Genomic DNA, 16663 nt, shown 5'->3' with positions numbered 1-16663 from the left:
GTGCCTTCCAGACACATCACGAGGCTGGTCTCACGGAGCCAGAGTAATTCTGAGCCTGCACTAAAACAGCTTTGGCGCTGCAGTTTAATCCAAGATTTACTGGCCTTAACCCACACACAGGTCTCACACAGACCTGACTGCAAATGAATTTTCCCCCAACTCACCACAGTCGTCTGTTTTGATATACAGTTAGCTAAATTACCACGGAGAGCTTTTCTTAATCTGATTTTAACTTCTAATCTTAATCTAATCAACCGTAACATCAGTAAGTTACCTGGGGTTTATATCTCAAACCTCATCACAGAGACAGCACTGTATAAATTAGATGAGATCTGACGGAATAAGAGTTTTCACACATTTGTGTTACAGAAGTAATTATCGTAATGTAGGAATTTTATCTTACATCTCATCTCTAGTTAGGAAATCCTAACCTAATCGATCATAGTCGACAATCAACTGTCATGCCTGTAACCTAGCAACCGACCATATGCGCACAGCTGAAACGTAAAAATGTAAATTGTAAACAAGTTTACAATGTAATGTAAAATGTAAACACGTAAAAAAAAACAATGTAAAAAAGTTATCTTGACCGCAAAATGTAAAAGAGTAAAAACAAAACTTAAAATGCAATAAAATGAACTGGACGTTAAGCATATTGTGTGTTCCAGGGTGTTGCTTTTCAGTTTTTAACAACATTAGCGCACGAAGGTAATAAGAGGGGGCAGTGGAGATCGAGTTTATGGATTAATATAAATATTAATTTAAGAACTGCTATTCTGAAATGGCTTCTGTCCTAACTTTTGTCATGACGACTAAAAAGACTTCAGTTAAGTTCCTGTAATACGGCAAGTCGAACTCTCTCTGTTACATGTAGCTAATTACATTTATTGAATATGGGAAGAATAACCCCTTTAGAAACAGCTGTCTCGCTGTCTGGGTGAGCTCTATTCGTCTTATAAGTGGCTAAAAGTAAGAACTGAAGAAACCAGTCCATAGATTAACCTCTGAAACTTAAAGGATATTCCACTGATTTTTCAACCTTTTTGTATAATTCAACCTTTGAGATGTAAAGTCATTTCTAGTGGTTTGATGTGAAATGCTGCATTCCAGAAAATAAAACTGCTTTCTTTACAATGGCGGCGATAGGAACCAGGAGTCACAATGTCATTTTATTTACTATCCAAAACTGCCAGTGTACCTACATGTCTAAGGAGTTTTATGTGTAATGTTAATTATGTAAATATAGTGGTAAATCTGAAAAAGTTAATTTTCTTCAGGTATTATTTTGCATTACAACGCACTGCACGGACCTCTCTGACATATGGATTTCAAGGTTTAGGCCAAGCCCATCTCCAAAACTAACATACAACAATGTCAGGCAGCAGACAAAGTATTTGTAATGTTTTGATGCAATACTTTCTGTCAGGGAAAATTTAGAGGCATTAACTCCTCAAATGTCTGGTTCCTACAAATCACCCCTGAGTACTGAATAAGTTTCCTAACACAGAGCATTTCACATCAAACCTCTAAATTATTTTGTTCCCATCTTACTGATTTAAATTATATAGAAAAAAATCCACCGCCAAGGAAAATGCATTACTAAAATTCCATGTTTTTAAACAAATTTAATGGCTGATGGTAACCAAAAATTCCAGTACCCAAAAGTATTAAAACAGCAGTGTCTGGTCATCCAAAATATGTAGAAGGAGACTCATTTTCTTGGTCAATTTATTAACAAAATGATAAAATAAATAAATACAAATTGATCAAATGCTCCTAATATCAATTTCTTCTCACGTTCCCTACAGTATTTCTAAACACTGCATACAAACAACTCAGCACAGGCTCAAATACAGGAGAGAGGTAAGAGAACCAACCGATTCACTCACAATGTCAGGCAAACGCACAAAGCAAGAGCTCTGTAACAGAAAGAAGTCAAAAAATAAACACACTCCTTTTTAAAATCATTATGAAAAAATACAAACAATTTTACAAATATTCATATTGTGTAATAAACAATTTACACATAGTTCAGCACACCAGGTGAACGTTTTTTTTTTGTAATTACTCAAATCGCTACAATGCATCCTCTTTTGTGTTTCGTTAGTGGAAGATATTTTTTTCCTTTTTTCTTTTCTTTTTTTTTTTTGCACGCGTAAACAAAAGTCCTCCAATTTAACAGTTGATTGCAGATGAGGTAAAACACAAAAACACACCCCAAACATACATACATACAGACAAACGGACAACAGGGTGTACAACACCGGGGAAGTTACAACGGTATAGATGAAATGTATCAACAATACTAGAAGGCCACAATCATGACTGAGTATAGTATAAATGAACTAAAACTACAGTGAAACGTGTCACTGAGGAAATATAAATATGAAAATATGGAATATCTAAACACCAGAAGAATAAAAGGATAAACGTAATGAGATGTATAACTGGAATGAGTCTGCAAATGCTCCCATTTATGCATAAATGTGGTCCCTATTCTCACACTTTTCAAACATAGTAAAACCCAAAGTATAAAGCATTGGAGAATGAGGGGAAAACAAAACAAAAACAGCCCAGTTCAATCTCTAGCGTGATGCTGTAAGCCAACAGCCTTAGCACAACAGTTAACAATTAACAATGACTGAAAAATGTTACTGATATGTATTTAAAATGCATATAAAAGAAGGCTTCCTAAAAGCAAACTGCACATTTGCCATTTCTTTGGGTAACTGTGTCTAGCATGTGAATGTGTGGGGCCTACAAACCCCATTCAGACCTTACACGTTTAAGACATCAGTCCACCTTAGGATTTTTTAACCCTTCTCATTGATTCAAGCCAACTGTAATTCAGCGTGGTGCAATTTCAAAGATAGAACTGATTGAAAAATCAATGGCCCATTAGATTAAACATGAGAAGAAACAATCCACATTTCTAAGGCCACCTTCCATGATTCTTGCCCTGTAGCTGTTAAGAGTACGACTAATGACTAACCTCACATAGGCTAAAGATGCCACTTTGAAAAGTGTGTTTGTTCATCAAAAGATGGAAAGAGAAACTACAAACGTCCTTTAGAGATATACAGCATGTGTGTATACCTTTTTTTGTTTTGGCGTCTTTCTGCCAGAAATGTGAAAAGAAAGTGACAATTCGGCATAAAAATCTTACAAAATAAACTGAAAACCAAATGCATATTAAAAAAAGTTTGACAAAACATTTATATAAAAACTTGCATAAGAAGGTATGGTTTGAAGTTGAGTTGAATTGATTGGTCATGTAGTTTTGGTGGTTTCCAAGTCTAGCCAGTCAGCAGATTTTCTTTGTTCATTCCCAAGTTGCCCAAATCTAGGCTAAATTCTGAATACCTGATTAACTATGTTGAACTCCTGGTCTAGAACAGAAGAAAAAGCAATATGGAGGAGTATTTAACAGCTATTTGACAAATAGATGATGTACTAGAACTGTCTATATGCACAAAACAGTCCTAGTTAGCGACTCAAAAGAACAAAGGAAAAACTTTCTTGACCAAAGATCTCTAGTTATGAAGGCAGTGTAAATTTGGGACACAAAAAAAGGAACATTTTTACTGAACATTGAATAAATGAGTATTACATTACAGCAGTATGTGTGGAATATTTCATGGTGATCAGAGTGACGCTGAAGACAATAGACCCAATTCGGCTGTTATGACATGTGGCCAGCTGAGTTAGTAATGCATGACTTGCAAGTGAACTGTGAGAATATTACTTAGTGTACCTTCAATACTAAGGGTATCACTGCTGAAAGTGCATGAACAACAGAAACAAATAAATGTCAATATCTATTTTTTTCTTGCATCCACCAAAAAAAGAAAAACCCTGAAGAAAAAAAAAAAAGAAAAAAGTATGCTTTCATACTCAAATACATCACGAATGACAGCACTAAAAAAGGGGACTAATTCTATATTTTCACAATATAAAGAGCACATTTCCTTTACAGGTTTAACTTGTGCAATTACTATGATAAATACACTTTTGTTCAGGGTTCTTTAAAAACAATAAAAATAAATCAAAATCAGAAAGAAAACCTCTTAAGGCAACGTCTTAGCTAAACAATGTTTTTTCCCCCCATTTTAAAAGGGTGCATGTGGGAAACATCGAAGTCCACAGACAGCCAGAGAAAATCAGACAATCACGCCATCAACACTACATTATTACACTCAATTTGCTTTTATCCAATAAAATCACAGTCTGCAGCTGTGCTTCTGTTGTGGAGCTTGAGGACTTAATAGAAGGGCTCTAGCCAGAGTAAATGTCGCTTCAGCTCATCTGTGGTAATCTAATGGTAACACATGAGAGGGACTACAGGGAGATTATACTGTATGTAAAAAGGCACCTGTACAGGAAGGAGAGAAGTTGTTTCGTTTTGAAGCAAAATGTCCTCGCACTCTTGATGCGCTTGACAGTGACAGTTTTGGAAGGCCATAAAAACGTCCTTTCAGGTTATATGACTTTGTATTCTGATAATAACAACTTGCCATGATATGAAGAATCATCAGCCTGTTACCCAGTCCCAGCTCCGAGGGTAACGGAGGTTTAAAGGAATGCTCAAATATGATCAGTGTTTCACAGTAGAGTGGAGGAACTGCAGCATGCTTTCAAAGGTAGAGCAAAGCAATGACAAGAACCAAGGACATGAGAAAATTTGAAAAGAAGAAGAAGAAGAAAAAAAAAGACCAAACAAAAACAAACATTTGTTGTCCTTTACAAACTACAAATAGCAAGTACACGAAGTTTTGTTTGGTTATATCTTAGTGAAACAGTCTGAATTAACTAGGCCTGTCCTGCAGTAACTGTGCATTATAATTTACATGTTGTAATGAACAGAAGCACTTATAGGCTGTTTAAAAAAAAAAAAAGTGTGTGATATTTATTGTTCAAAAATAGCCTTATGGTCTGTCAAGACAGATAAAGTTCACATGAAGAGCTCAGGACAGACATGGTGAAGATATGTCAATTTGTAATGTAAACATGTTTGAGGTGCCAACTGTGCAGTACCATTAAAATGCGGGGTAACTCAGGACATTTTAAGAATGTTCATAAGAGAAAGAAACTGAGGGGATCGATCCAGAGCAGCTAATGGGTCGAATCTGGGTCTGATATTTTGGTCTTAAAGATGGCAATAACAAAGGCTCAAGATGACTAGGTACAAAGCGCCTTACAGAGCATCCCTCCACTTACAAGGTAATTCAGCATCACAGCTTCATTACACGTTCTTCAAAAAGAAGAAACGCTGGCGAGCACAATGATACAGAACAGAAGGTTAATTCACTTTTAGCTATGCCATACCTAACAAAGTCTTTCAAGAAGTGTTTAGTGCGTTTGCTTTACTTATTTGCAATAAGCTTGTGCTTTAAATTCAGGGTTTTCTGTCTTTGTCTTATTACTAAATTTGGCTCAAACATCAAACCCTCAAGTTTAAGACAGCAAATTGTGAGACATTATTGTTGTTTCTATGTGTGGTTAACATACAGGATGATGTCAGGGAAGGAGGCTGCAATGTTTTTGTTGTTTCCTAGACTATACATAAAATATGCTAATGTATCTATATTCTGGATTTAGAAAAAAAGCATTTGGCAGTTTAGAATAATAAAAAAATAAACATACACTCATTATGCAATGCCCCCCTCTTTGTAACAAAGAGGGATACTTGCATAAATGATGCCATTTTAACACCTTCAATAACAAATTACTGTTTCAAGAAACAGAAAAGCACTTTTTTGTGAAGACTAGGAAGACCTGAATACATTTTCCTATAAAAAAAGACAAAATACTCCTCAGAGATGGACACCTTTTTTCTTATCTCATTAACAAAGTGAGCCTCCAATGTTTCACAAGAAGGGTGCAATAAAGACCCACATCACTTTTATATTTGTATGATGCTGTTGTAGCTCTTCTCTCCAGCCCTTACCTCTATAGAGACCTGCCTCAGCCAACCATCTGCCTGCCTCTCTCCTGATGTTTGGTCTGAGGTGTACTCATTTTGGATATGGATCATCAATTGAACCATATCGCTCACCTTCTACAGCACACTCTGAAGTGAAAACCGGGCTGCAGGGTGGAGGTGAATGGATAGATGCATTGGTACAGTCCTAATCGGTCCTGATTTAGTCTAACAAATGCCCGTGACTTCAGAAGCCTCGGTGCTTCTCGCCGCTGGCGAATACTGTTGCAAGTTGTCCTGCTAAGAATAAACGAAGCTTTTGGTTTTGGATGGGTCCTCTCAGGCCTGGCTGGAGACTCACGGGGGTGGGCACAGCATGCAGTCTTTGGACATGTGTGACCTGCCACCCTCCTCCCAGAGAAAATAAAACTAAGACAACCTAAGAAACAATCCCCATGAGTTTCAAGGGCAACTGTTGCAGGCACACACTGGTGTGATGTGATATATTAAATGATCCTCTTCCTTCATTATTACTCACTTAATTCTTTGTTATTTTTATTATTAGTATTCTTTTTTAAATAATCCACTAATTGGCATGACACTGTAATATAAGCTCCCCTCCCCCAACACCCACTCTTTTGGGCGCACTGGTTGATAAGAACCTTGACTAGTTCACCTTGGATGTAGAAGCACTGTTGACACAGTCTCACCTTACACAGAAAAAAAGAAAATAACAAAAAAAAAAAAATTGCGTATATACGTATAATATATATTTATATATATGTATATAGATTGGCAACTTGGTGCACCAGTGCAGGGTGCAGTAGAAGTTGTTTTAAATGTTTGGGAGAAGGAGAACTGTACTTAGTTGATCCAACAAGCCTAGGTATTATTTAGAGACTTCCACATTGTTGGGGACTGGCGAAAGCTGCTGGGAGGGTTCTGAGGTTTTGCCGTTGTTGGTGCTGTTGCCGTGGTCCAACTCCTCTTGATGTTCAGCTTCCATCTTGACTGGTTCTGCCGTGTTACTGTTGGTAGCAGAGGGAGTTGTATTTTTAGAGTCAGTGGTGTTCACAGGACTCTCCTCCTCCACATGGCTCAGAGCAGGGCTCTCAGAGTCCACACCCCCATTTGCTTTGACCTCAGTCACTTCCATTGGCTCCACTGCCTTTACCATGGCTGTCTTATCACAGACTGCTGTCTTAGGGTTCTCAGTTGCTCCCGATTCCCCTGGCTCAGCCTCTGGAGTGACGGCAGTGGCTGACTCGGCCATTTCCCCCACCTCAGGCTCAGCTTGTATGTCCGGCGCTGTGCCACTAGCTGGAACCTGAACAACTGCAAGTTGCGCTGGGTTCTGCTCAGGCCCAGAAGGGTTTGCACATGCATGTACAATGGGCTCATTAGTCTCCTGGAGGTTGTCACTCTTGGTCTCACTGCTGACATTCTGGGACACCTCCACCTCCATAGGCTGAGGCAGGTTAAAGCTGTGGATGAGGCGCACCAGGTGTTTCACCTTCTCCAGTGACACCTGCATTTCTTTCTGCCGGGCCAGGATGCTGTTCTTGGTCTCCATGCATTTCTAAGACAAGGAGAAAGAGAAAATGAAAGAGATGACAGCATGACATCTAAGATGTGTGTACATACATACACACATACACACACACACACAGTCTCTGTCATATCATATACATCAGTGGTTAAAAATCCTGCAACCAGCCCTTCCTGAGTTAAAGTGTGTGTGTGTGTTAGAACAGAGAAAACACTAAAATGTATTCCAGGATAAGGGCAGAGAATTCAAAATATGTCAGTTTCACTAGGCATATTTATTTCTGATCATATTGTCTAATAAAAAAAACTAGGGCTACATGATATGGTCATAAAATGTGATGTTAGATAAAGTTTTCTAATGACGATACAAGTAGCAGTAGTATGTTATTAATAAAAGTGGTTCTGACTGGATGTGACAAGACTTTTTTTTGATGTGTAAACAGAAATTTTAATTTCTCCCTTAAGCAAATAGCAAAATTATAAAAACACCATTCACTTTTGTGCAAAATAATGAAATTAAATACTAATATACTTATCAGAACTGCAACCATTTTTTGTACTTAAATGCTGAAAAAGTCAGCATTACCTCAATAGCTTTTCTATAAAGTCTCCAAAAACAAATTAATACGTCTTTATTTTTTATATAGGCACAAAAGAATGAATAAACAGTTTTGTCGTTTCATTTTTTTAAGTTATAAAATGTTTGTTAAGACAGTTGTCATTAAAACAATACAGAGTGTGAGACCAATCCTAATGTTTGGTGTGTTTTCAGAAACTTTAGAGTTCAGGAGCTGTGTACCAAGTGGCTGAGTGAGGATTAAATTGGAGTGCAGAGAAGCTGTCATTATGCTCTAAATGGTTTGTACTGGTAATGTAATGACATCATTCTGGCACTACTTGTATGAGGTTATTTGAGCCGTTGTCATCACCACTCCTAATGATGTGTTTATTGTTGAAGCTTGTATCACATTAATGACAAAAATACGATTTATCTTGCTACTACAAACTCTCTGGCAAACAGCAAATTACAAACCCAATTCCAGAAAGTTGGGACAGCATGTGAAATGCTAACAAAGTATTGATTGGTAAATTCAGTTTGACCTGTACTAAATTGAAAACTGCACAAAAGCCCAATATGTTATGTTTACTATATGAAATTGTTTTTTACAAATATGTTTGCATTCCAAATTTGATGCCTGCCAGACAGTTGTGCACCACAGACAGGCCAATTCTAGCACCTGTCTTTGGTCCAGAGAACACAATGTTAATTATTTCTCTACATAATCTTCCACTATCACATCAGTCTATGTCAGATGAGCTCAAGCACAGGGAACTGGGCAGCATTTGTTATTGCTGACAAATGACTTCCACAGTGTGAAGTACAGTCTTAACTTGAATATATAGATACAGCAATGGATGGTGTTTACTGAGAATGGTCTTTCAGAATATTCCCAGGCCCATGTGGTGATCACAAAAGCACGCTGTTTTTTTTCCTTTTTCTTTTTCAGTGCCGTCTGATGGGTCAAAGGTCATTGGCATCCATTTGTGGTATTAGGCCTTGTCCTTCACGCACAGAGATTTTCCCTGATTTCCTTCTTCTTTTGATGATATTTGCCATAGAGCAAGAAATACCTACAATCATTGCAATCCCTGGCTGAGAAATTGTATTTTTAAATCTTGACCCATCCATGTTCATATAAGACTTTCTCTTTCATTGCTGTTCTTTTTATACCTTTATAACACTGATGTATACATTTATACCTTGTTTAATATTTTTGGAATAATACAACAATGTTCCTACCTGAAACCACTCTGCTGATAAGACAAAAGATTTTTGTTCAAATACAGGTTAAAGTAGATTTATAAATCATGCATTGTTTTTATTAGCGTTTTACCTACTGTCCCAATGCTTAGGAATATGGTTTGTATCTAATGTAAGTTTTTTTGCCTATGTAAAATTAACTGCTAATCAATTACAGGTATACCGTTATAGAGTTGCTGAGCTGTTTGACTCGTTGTTCCAGCTGCTCTCGCTCCAGTTTGAGCTCAGCACTCCATTTCATCAACTTCTGCTTCTCTTCTTCTTTCGCTATTGAAGAGAAATAAACAGATGTTTTCGTATTAAAAATTTCTAACTACTAAGCATACTTTTAATACTAGGCTAGACGTACTGGGCCTAAATTACCACACATTTGTACTAACATCACAAAAAATAGCTAGTTCACAATATACAAGTAAAGTGCTAATTGTTAAGAGAAAAACATTTGTTTTTGGTTTCTCTGGTCTAAACAATTTTTTTAAATGGTCAGAAACAGAGAACAGATGTATTAAAATGTCCACATCAGTAACTCCATCTAATAGGTACTGGAAAGTTAAAACCTTCCAAATACACACCAATTACTAATAACTTGGCTCCTTCCTTTTAAATACAAGGACAACAAATTCCATCACATCAACAAACGAGGTCTGCACCAAAATAGTCTTCATGAGCGTTTGTTCTCATAGTAAGACTTTTTGGAGAACTATGTGATTGGTGGTGGATGTTTTTTCTGACTGCATTATGGATCTAATCAATATAAAGACATATCAATAAGAATAGAGTTTTACCTTCCTTATATGCAATATAGGAATGTACAATTGCCAGGGTGCCAGGCCATGGAATGGCCTCTTCTTTCTTCAGTATCTGAAAAGGAATATTTTGTTAACACTGTGGGAGCGCTGGATAAAGTTGATCTTTGCGACACGTAAACAGAACCCCCCCTCCCCAGCGATCAACTGCAAATGGTGTAATGATGAACAACGAAAGGTATTCAATGAGAATGTGCCGGATGCCATCTTCCATTTATGTGATGAGTGACATAAAAAGACAAATATATCAGACCATATGGAAGCTTACAAAGGAGAAAACAGCCTTATTTTAATAATTAAGGGCATGTATGAGTGCTACTGATCGGGAAAAGAATGTTTTAGATCAACTAATTATATTATATATTATTTATATATATACTGAAAAGGCAGAGAACCAGTTATATTAGCAGAAGTTGCTCCAGGGGGTTTGGGCAGAGTGATGTGGTTTACCTGGTCTTGACATTTGGGACAGATCCACATGCCTTTTGGAATGTTTTTGAGGGGCGGGTCCAAGCAGTCAAGGTGGTAGACGCGTGAGCATGTGTCGCACATAAGCAACTGGCCACTGCGTCTGCACACAGTGCAGAAGTCCTCATGGATGTCTCCCTGTTAGGAAGAACGGCACGGGTCAGTACTGCTGCCCCTCTGTGCCGGACCAATCTTCTGAGGAGGCAGGGCAGGTAGGTAAGGAAGATTTACTGGATAATTCGTGTACATCTTTTGGTTTGAACTTTTTAATTCATTAGCGGCCTGAAATAAGGTCACCTGAGAAGTTCAAATGCACTCATCTGTGCTTTTTATGCCTAATAACAGCTGAGTAATAGGGTTTACACTGTAAATATACAATTTGATTAGGCTAACCAAAAAAGGTAAGAGTTAGGAAAAGGAGCTGGGAAATGAACCTGCTGAATTACTTTAGAAAAGTTCATACTCTTTTGACCAGTGAGGGAGACAAAACACTAAGACTGTTTACTTTGTAAGGCTGCTGGCTCCATTCAGATGAAATAACAAAAAGACACGAATGATGGTGTGCAAGGAGGTCAGTCTGCTTCCTTACGTGGCAGGAGCAGTAGAAAGATGTTCCGCAGTATAGTGTTATATCCACTCCACTACGGTATAGTATGAACAGGGTCAGTACAATAGAGGAGTAAGGGCCAGCCTGTGGTATACAGTATTGTGCTCTAGAGCAGAGTGAAAAGTGGGGTAACCTCTCCGGCTACTTACATCCCCGGAGCTGGGGCTGGGCTGAGGGAGAGAGTGGGGGTGGACAGGGAGGGGGATGCCCCCAATTTCGGGCCGCTCGGCGGCTGGGGAGGCGGGGTGACTGCTGGATGGGGAGAGCAGGGGGTGGCAGCCCAGCTCCGGCCCCGCCGCACTGCTGCTGTATTTGGGAGGGCGACCTGGGTGAAATGAGACAGACGAGAAAAGGAAAACAAAAATAGAACAGAAAAAGATGGAGGGGGAAAAAGGAAAACAAAACAAAACAAAAAACACAAAGGTGAAATAAAACTGATGACATCTATCGGTCGCAACATACCTTTGAAAGGGGGTCCTCATTGGCTAGCATGAAAATGGAGGGATGAGGGAAAGCATAATAGGGAGAGGAGGGCACAAAAAGCAGTTAGTGCACCAGACGACAACAGCAGCATGCAAGGAGTTAGAGCAGAGAGAGAGGGGTAGGGAGAGACAAGGGTAGAGAGGTAGAGAGAGAGAGAGGTAGAGAGAGGTAGAGAGAGAGAGACTGAACCACACGTTGTGAGCTACAATGAGGAACAACAGAGCTCCAGTCTCTTTTGAGAAACACTGTCAAAGGCACTTGATAAGAATCAAAGAATGCAATCTTATCCCATCAATAGGGTTTATTGTTTGCTTCAAGTGCGAGGTGCTATGGAATTCATGCATATCTTTTTTCCAATCTAAATTCATGACTCCACTATTATAAGGACTGACAATTAAAAACCTACACTTCTTCCAATAGTGAAGGTCACTCAGAGTGAACAACACTCATAGTAGTGGAACAATATTTATGCAGCTTCAATGTAGAAAGTAGAATATGCAATAAAATTACAGACACACAGTTCCCTTTTTTGGGAATATGTTTTCTAGAACAGTCAGACTTTAGCCAGTTCTTCAGTTTATCCTGTTCTGTTGTTGAGGGAGACTAAAGTAACCAATTAAAGAAAAAAGTTTGTAGGTGTTGACAGAAACTACTAAGCTTGAGAGCAGTAGCAGGAAAATTCATAGATGCTATGGGTTTACTAATCTCAAGTTGTGAGCGCAACAAACTTTATTCAGTTAGCAAGTATGTAAATGAAGAGGGGTAGCAGCAAACTTACAAGACACACAATATTACTTTGACAATAACACACAGCTGCATCAAAGTTATTCAGTGCTAAAGTAATGCAGTAACAGACCTCTCTTTCTTGTTCCTTGATGGAGGGGAGTGTTGAGATAGGTGACGGCACTCTTTTTCCTCTGAGGGGATAAAAGGGAGATAGACCATTAGAATGCATTTAAGACATGGCTCTCCTCACCAGGAGCAGAAGGTTCTCACAGATGGTCCAATTTTGCCCCCATATGGTGACCCCAGTACAGGAAAATGTTCCTTAAGTCAGTAAAATTCCAATTAATAGGAGGTTTGACAACTGCTCATAGTGTAAACAAATACAACAGTCAGTCTTTGTTAGTCAGTGTCCTGTCTTACCTCAGACATGGCAAAAACACAGCAAAGTGACTGATGTTTGGTAAAACAACAAGAACACTAAGGCTACATTTACACAGCAGGTAAAAGTGGCCTGAATCTGATTTTCTCATCAAATCGGATTTTTGTTTGGCTGTTCACACCATCTTTTAAATGTGATCTGTATGCAAACATCAGTCTGAACTGATCAGCTTCTAAACCGACCCACATACGCAAAAGAACAGAGATTCATGAGGCTCATCCAGAGGTAAACAGTCATGATGGCCAGTGAATGCCAGCCACTTTGCCAGGAGCTTTCAGTTTCATCTCTGCCAGCATCACAGGAGCGATTATGAAGTTCCAGTTTTTGACAGCTAGACTCGTCACCCACAATGTGCTTGAGTTTGCTGTAAAAAGGACATGTTATTCAATCACGGCCACTTCTTTGGTTCGTGTCCTTAGATTCTTTTTTGTTCTCTGGCGCTGCAGCCTCGGGCTCCTCTGGCCGCACTCGGCCGTTTTGTTTGAAACCTCTTCAAACACGGAGCAGCAGCGATGAGTCTCTTCTAATTCAGAAACATCAGCCTAAATGTTTATGAGGTCTCAGCAGCGCAAAATTATGACTAATGTCGCATGAATTCCGATCTGGCTGTTCAGACCGAGTCGCACTGCCGCAGATCGGATACGTATCGGATTTCATTACTACATACGAACGTCTCAAATTGGAATTGAATATGTCAGATTCAATGTATTTTTTTGCTGTTCACACTGGCATACAGACTACACATTTGTGTCACATATGAGGAAAAAGATCGGATTTGGGCCACTTTTACCTGCTGTGTAAACGTAGCCTAAGAAATATAGCGCTTAAAAGATCAGTCTAATTTAATTCAATAAATGTTGAGGATTCTACGCAGTTTAGACAACTATGCACGATGACAATGCAGCAAAAAGACAAAAAAGTGTAACACTAAAGCTACTACCTAGTGGGTGCCTTTGCTAATTTGTAGTCCTTTGTTATTTGTATGTGTGGTGGCTCTCATTTAGGTTGAGGCTAGGTTGTTAACCCAATGTAAAATGTTAAACCAGAACATAACTGTCAGCTTCAGCAGCTTTAGACACACAGTTCGTACACTTACAGGCTGCAGGTAAAGTGAAAATTGTGACAAAAGAATAATTAAGTACGTACTTCTGGTTCAAATACTGCTCCACTGTACACAGGGTTGGCTGTTGTTCTCCTTTTCCGTTCCTGCCTTCTGCTCTGAATCTCTGCAATGGAGATGAATGGCAGAGAAAGTGCTTTGAGTTTGATTCAGGACCAGTTAGTTTCACCAATCACAACACAAGTAATTTACAATCACTTACCTTCTAGATGGTCATGTGTCACTAACCCAAGAGACACCATGAAGGCAAGTTTCTAAGGCAGAAAATATTTTAGTAAAATGAAATCACTTCATAAACAGTCTCAGTGTTATTATATACACTGAATTAAAGTAAAAGCCAATATTATCACTGCTGAACTCTGTAGAATGTCCATGTTGCAGAGAGCAACTAAGCAAAAGTCAGATAAAGTAAGTCAGTCATGTTCATGTTAATAACAAAGAGAAAGAAAAACAAACAAAAAAACAAACAAACAGTATCTCACTACCTGTGGACTCTCCTCTCGCTTCACCTTAGGAGGAGGGGGAGGAGGGGGAGGAGGAGGAGATGTAGGAGTGCTCAAAAGCACCTGCTCTTTACTCCCCTGAGATTTTACAGTCTGACAGCGCAAATCAAAGAGAGACTAAGTTAGATGGGCTTAGATTATTAATGCCAGCACAAATATTATGCAGAAATGCTTGTCCTTCCTAATTTGCTTGATCAAGCAGGAGGTTGAAAAGAGGGAGATTTAATGTCCATAAACAGAATGAAAATGCATTAAATACATTATCACACTTAAGTGACACACCTTTATAGTTACATAACTTAGTTTCATATCATTAACCAAATAATTCATAGTAGTACAAATAAAGGAGTTTAAATGAGAGTGATTAGTCCTGGACTTAATCTCAGTCTGGGAAACTGGTCAAATAAGTCAAAAGATGTCATGTTGCTACATGATCTTACAAAATTCCAGAGACACCAACATGACCCACCTTTATGTCCGTGCTTAAGCTGCTGATCTGCAGTGTCTGCATGGGGCCGCTGATCACAATGCCCGTCACCTGGGCTGTAGTGGCTCCCATAGGGGTTGTGGTGGTTTTGGAGACAGCCTGGCATGGTTGGCCGTTGACTATGCGCACCTGGTGAATGGGGCCAGCTGAAGCAGGCAGCGCTGAGGTCAGCTTTGTGGTGAGCATGACTGGTCGCTGGAGCAGCTGTGGAGCTGCCATCATGGGTGGCGGAGCTGGGGCAATGGGCACATTATTGGGGGCAGTAGGTTTTGGGCGGACCTGAGAAATAAAGATAATTGAGTAAGTCTGTTAAATGAGGCACATAAAACTACAACCCCCTTAGTTCCCTTGTTTTCATGACAAAAGTTCTGTTAGAGAGCAATTCCATGCTCTTAACAAGCACCATGCCATCATGTTAATGGATGTTTAAGGCTCACAAGTAATGCCAATGAAAAGCTCTGGTTTGCTCGGTCACCAGTGAGTATGGTCACAAATCTTCCTTTACTGATGGGTCTTTACTTACTTCCTTTACTAATTCAGTCTATTTTAGCAGGGCATAAAGTCCTGACAGGGTACATAGTCCAGACTTTATTGTACATTCAAGTAGTAAAACCATTAGCCTTCAAAACCCATTAATTAAAGATGAAACTCCAGTTAGACTACAGAGCTCCCAGTGGCATTACATAACTCTGTGATTTCAAAGGCCTTTGTTTTTTTTTTTTGTTTGTTTGTTGTTTTTTTTATAAATACAGTAAAGGTCAATAAAAGGGTCAGCCAAAGCACAACCAAACTTGCTGAAAGGGGAAAAGAAAAAGTCAAACAAGCCTGAAGGGCAAAGTGCAAACAACAGGGTGACACAAACAGATACGTAAAGCCCTGGAAATGCTGCAGCAGAAACATCCTTACGGGAGTACAAATACACTGTGACACACACATACAGACAAGCTACAGAAAACAGTTAAAATGAACAGAAACAGTACATAAAAACGCAGCCAGCACTAGGTTGGAAAATGTGATTGTCAGTACCATCATAATGCAAAGAAGACCAGAAAACTGGCTTTAATGCCAGAAATAAGAAAAACACACACTTGATTTGAAATACACTCACTGAGCACTTTATTAGGAAGACATACCTTGTAACTACACTCATTGCCCATTTTATCAACTCCACTTACCAAATAGGTGCACTTTGTAATTCTACAATTACAGACTGTAGTCCATCTGTTTCTCTGCACACTTTATAAGCCCCTTTTACCCTGTTCATAAATGGTCAGGACTACCACAGAGTAGGTATTATTTGGGTAGCAAGTTCTTTTCTGTACCTGCAGTAACACTAATGTGGTGGTGGTGTGTTAGCGTGTGTTGCGCTGGTCTGAGTGATCAGACACAGCAGTGCTGCTGGAGTTTTTAAACACCTCAGTGTCACTGCTAGACTGAGAAGTCCATCAACCAATAATTTCCCGCAAACAGTGTCTTGTGAGTAGTGTCCTGTGACCACTGATTAAGGACAAGAGGATGACCAGCACAAACAGCAGGAACAGATAATCTACTATCTCAGACTTTACATTTAAATGGTGGACCAACACGGTAGTTGTGCCTCATAGAGTGGGAACTGAGTGTTTAAAAACTCCAGCAGCACTGCTGCGTCTGATCCACTCGTAGCAGATTAATAACACACAAACACACCTCCACCACCACGACAGTTTTACTGCAATGCTAAGAATGATAAATTAT

The 16663-nt window shown here is 39.1% G+C and overlaps 1 protein-coding gene across 5 annotated transcripts in view; it reads right to left on the bottom strand.

Moving 5' to 3' along the window:
• Positions 1–1714: 1714 nt before the first annotated feature.
• Positions 1715–16663, bottom strand: part of phf21ab (PHD finger protein 21Ab) — a 28184-nt gene continuing 13235 nt past the window's right edge. For 3 of the 5 annotated variants that reach the window (XM_017706681.2, XM_017706684.2, XM_017706682.2), the window contains 10 exons: positions 14912–15208; positions 14425–14535; positions 14142–14193; positions 13966–14045; positions 12511–12571; positions 11321–11496; positions 10547–10702; positions 10076–10151; positions 9454–9557; positions 1715–7499 (listed from right to left, as the gene is read on the bottom strand). In XM_017706681.2, the coding sequence (XP_017562170.1) occupies positions 6810–7499; positions 9454–9557; positions 10076–10151; positions 10547–10702; positions 11321–11496; positions 12511–12571; positions 13966–14045; positions 14142–14193; positions 14425–14535; positions 14912–15208 (1803 nt within the window). In that variant the 3' untranslated portion in view covers positions 1715–6809. Of the gene's footprint in view, positions 7500–9453; positions 9558–10075; positions 10152–10546; positions 10703–11320; positions 11497–11633; positions 11657–12510; positions 12572–13965; positions 14046–14141; positions 14194–14424; positions 14536–14911; positions 15209–16663 lie in introns of all 5 variants that reach the window. The other 2 variants (XM_037542713.1, XM_017706685.2) reach the window with 2 other exon arrangements.

This window comes from Pygocentrus nattereri, chromosome 11, assembly GCF_015220715.1.
Source record: "Pygocentrus nattereri isolate fPygNat1 chromosome 11, fPygNat1.pri, whole genome shotgun sequence".
In the NCBI taxonomy this organism is placed as follows: Eukaryota; Metazoa; Chordata; class Actinopteri; order Characiformes; family Serrasalmidae; genus Pygocentrus; species Pygocentrus nattereri.
This window is presented reverse-complemented; position numbering and strand designations above follow the sequence as displayed.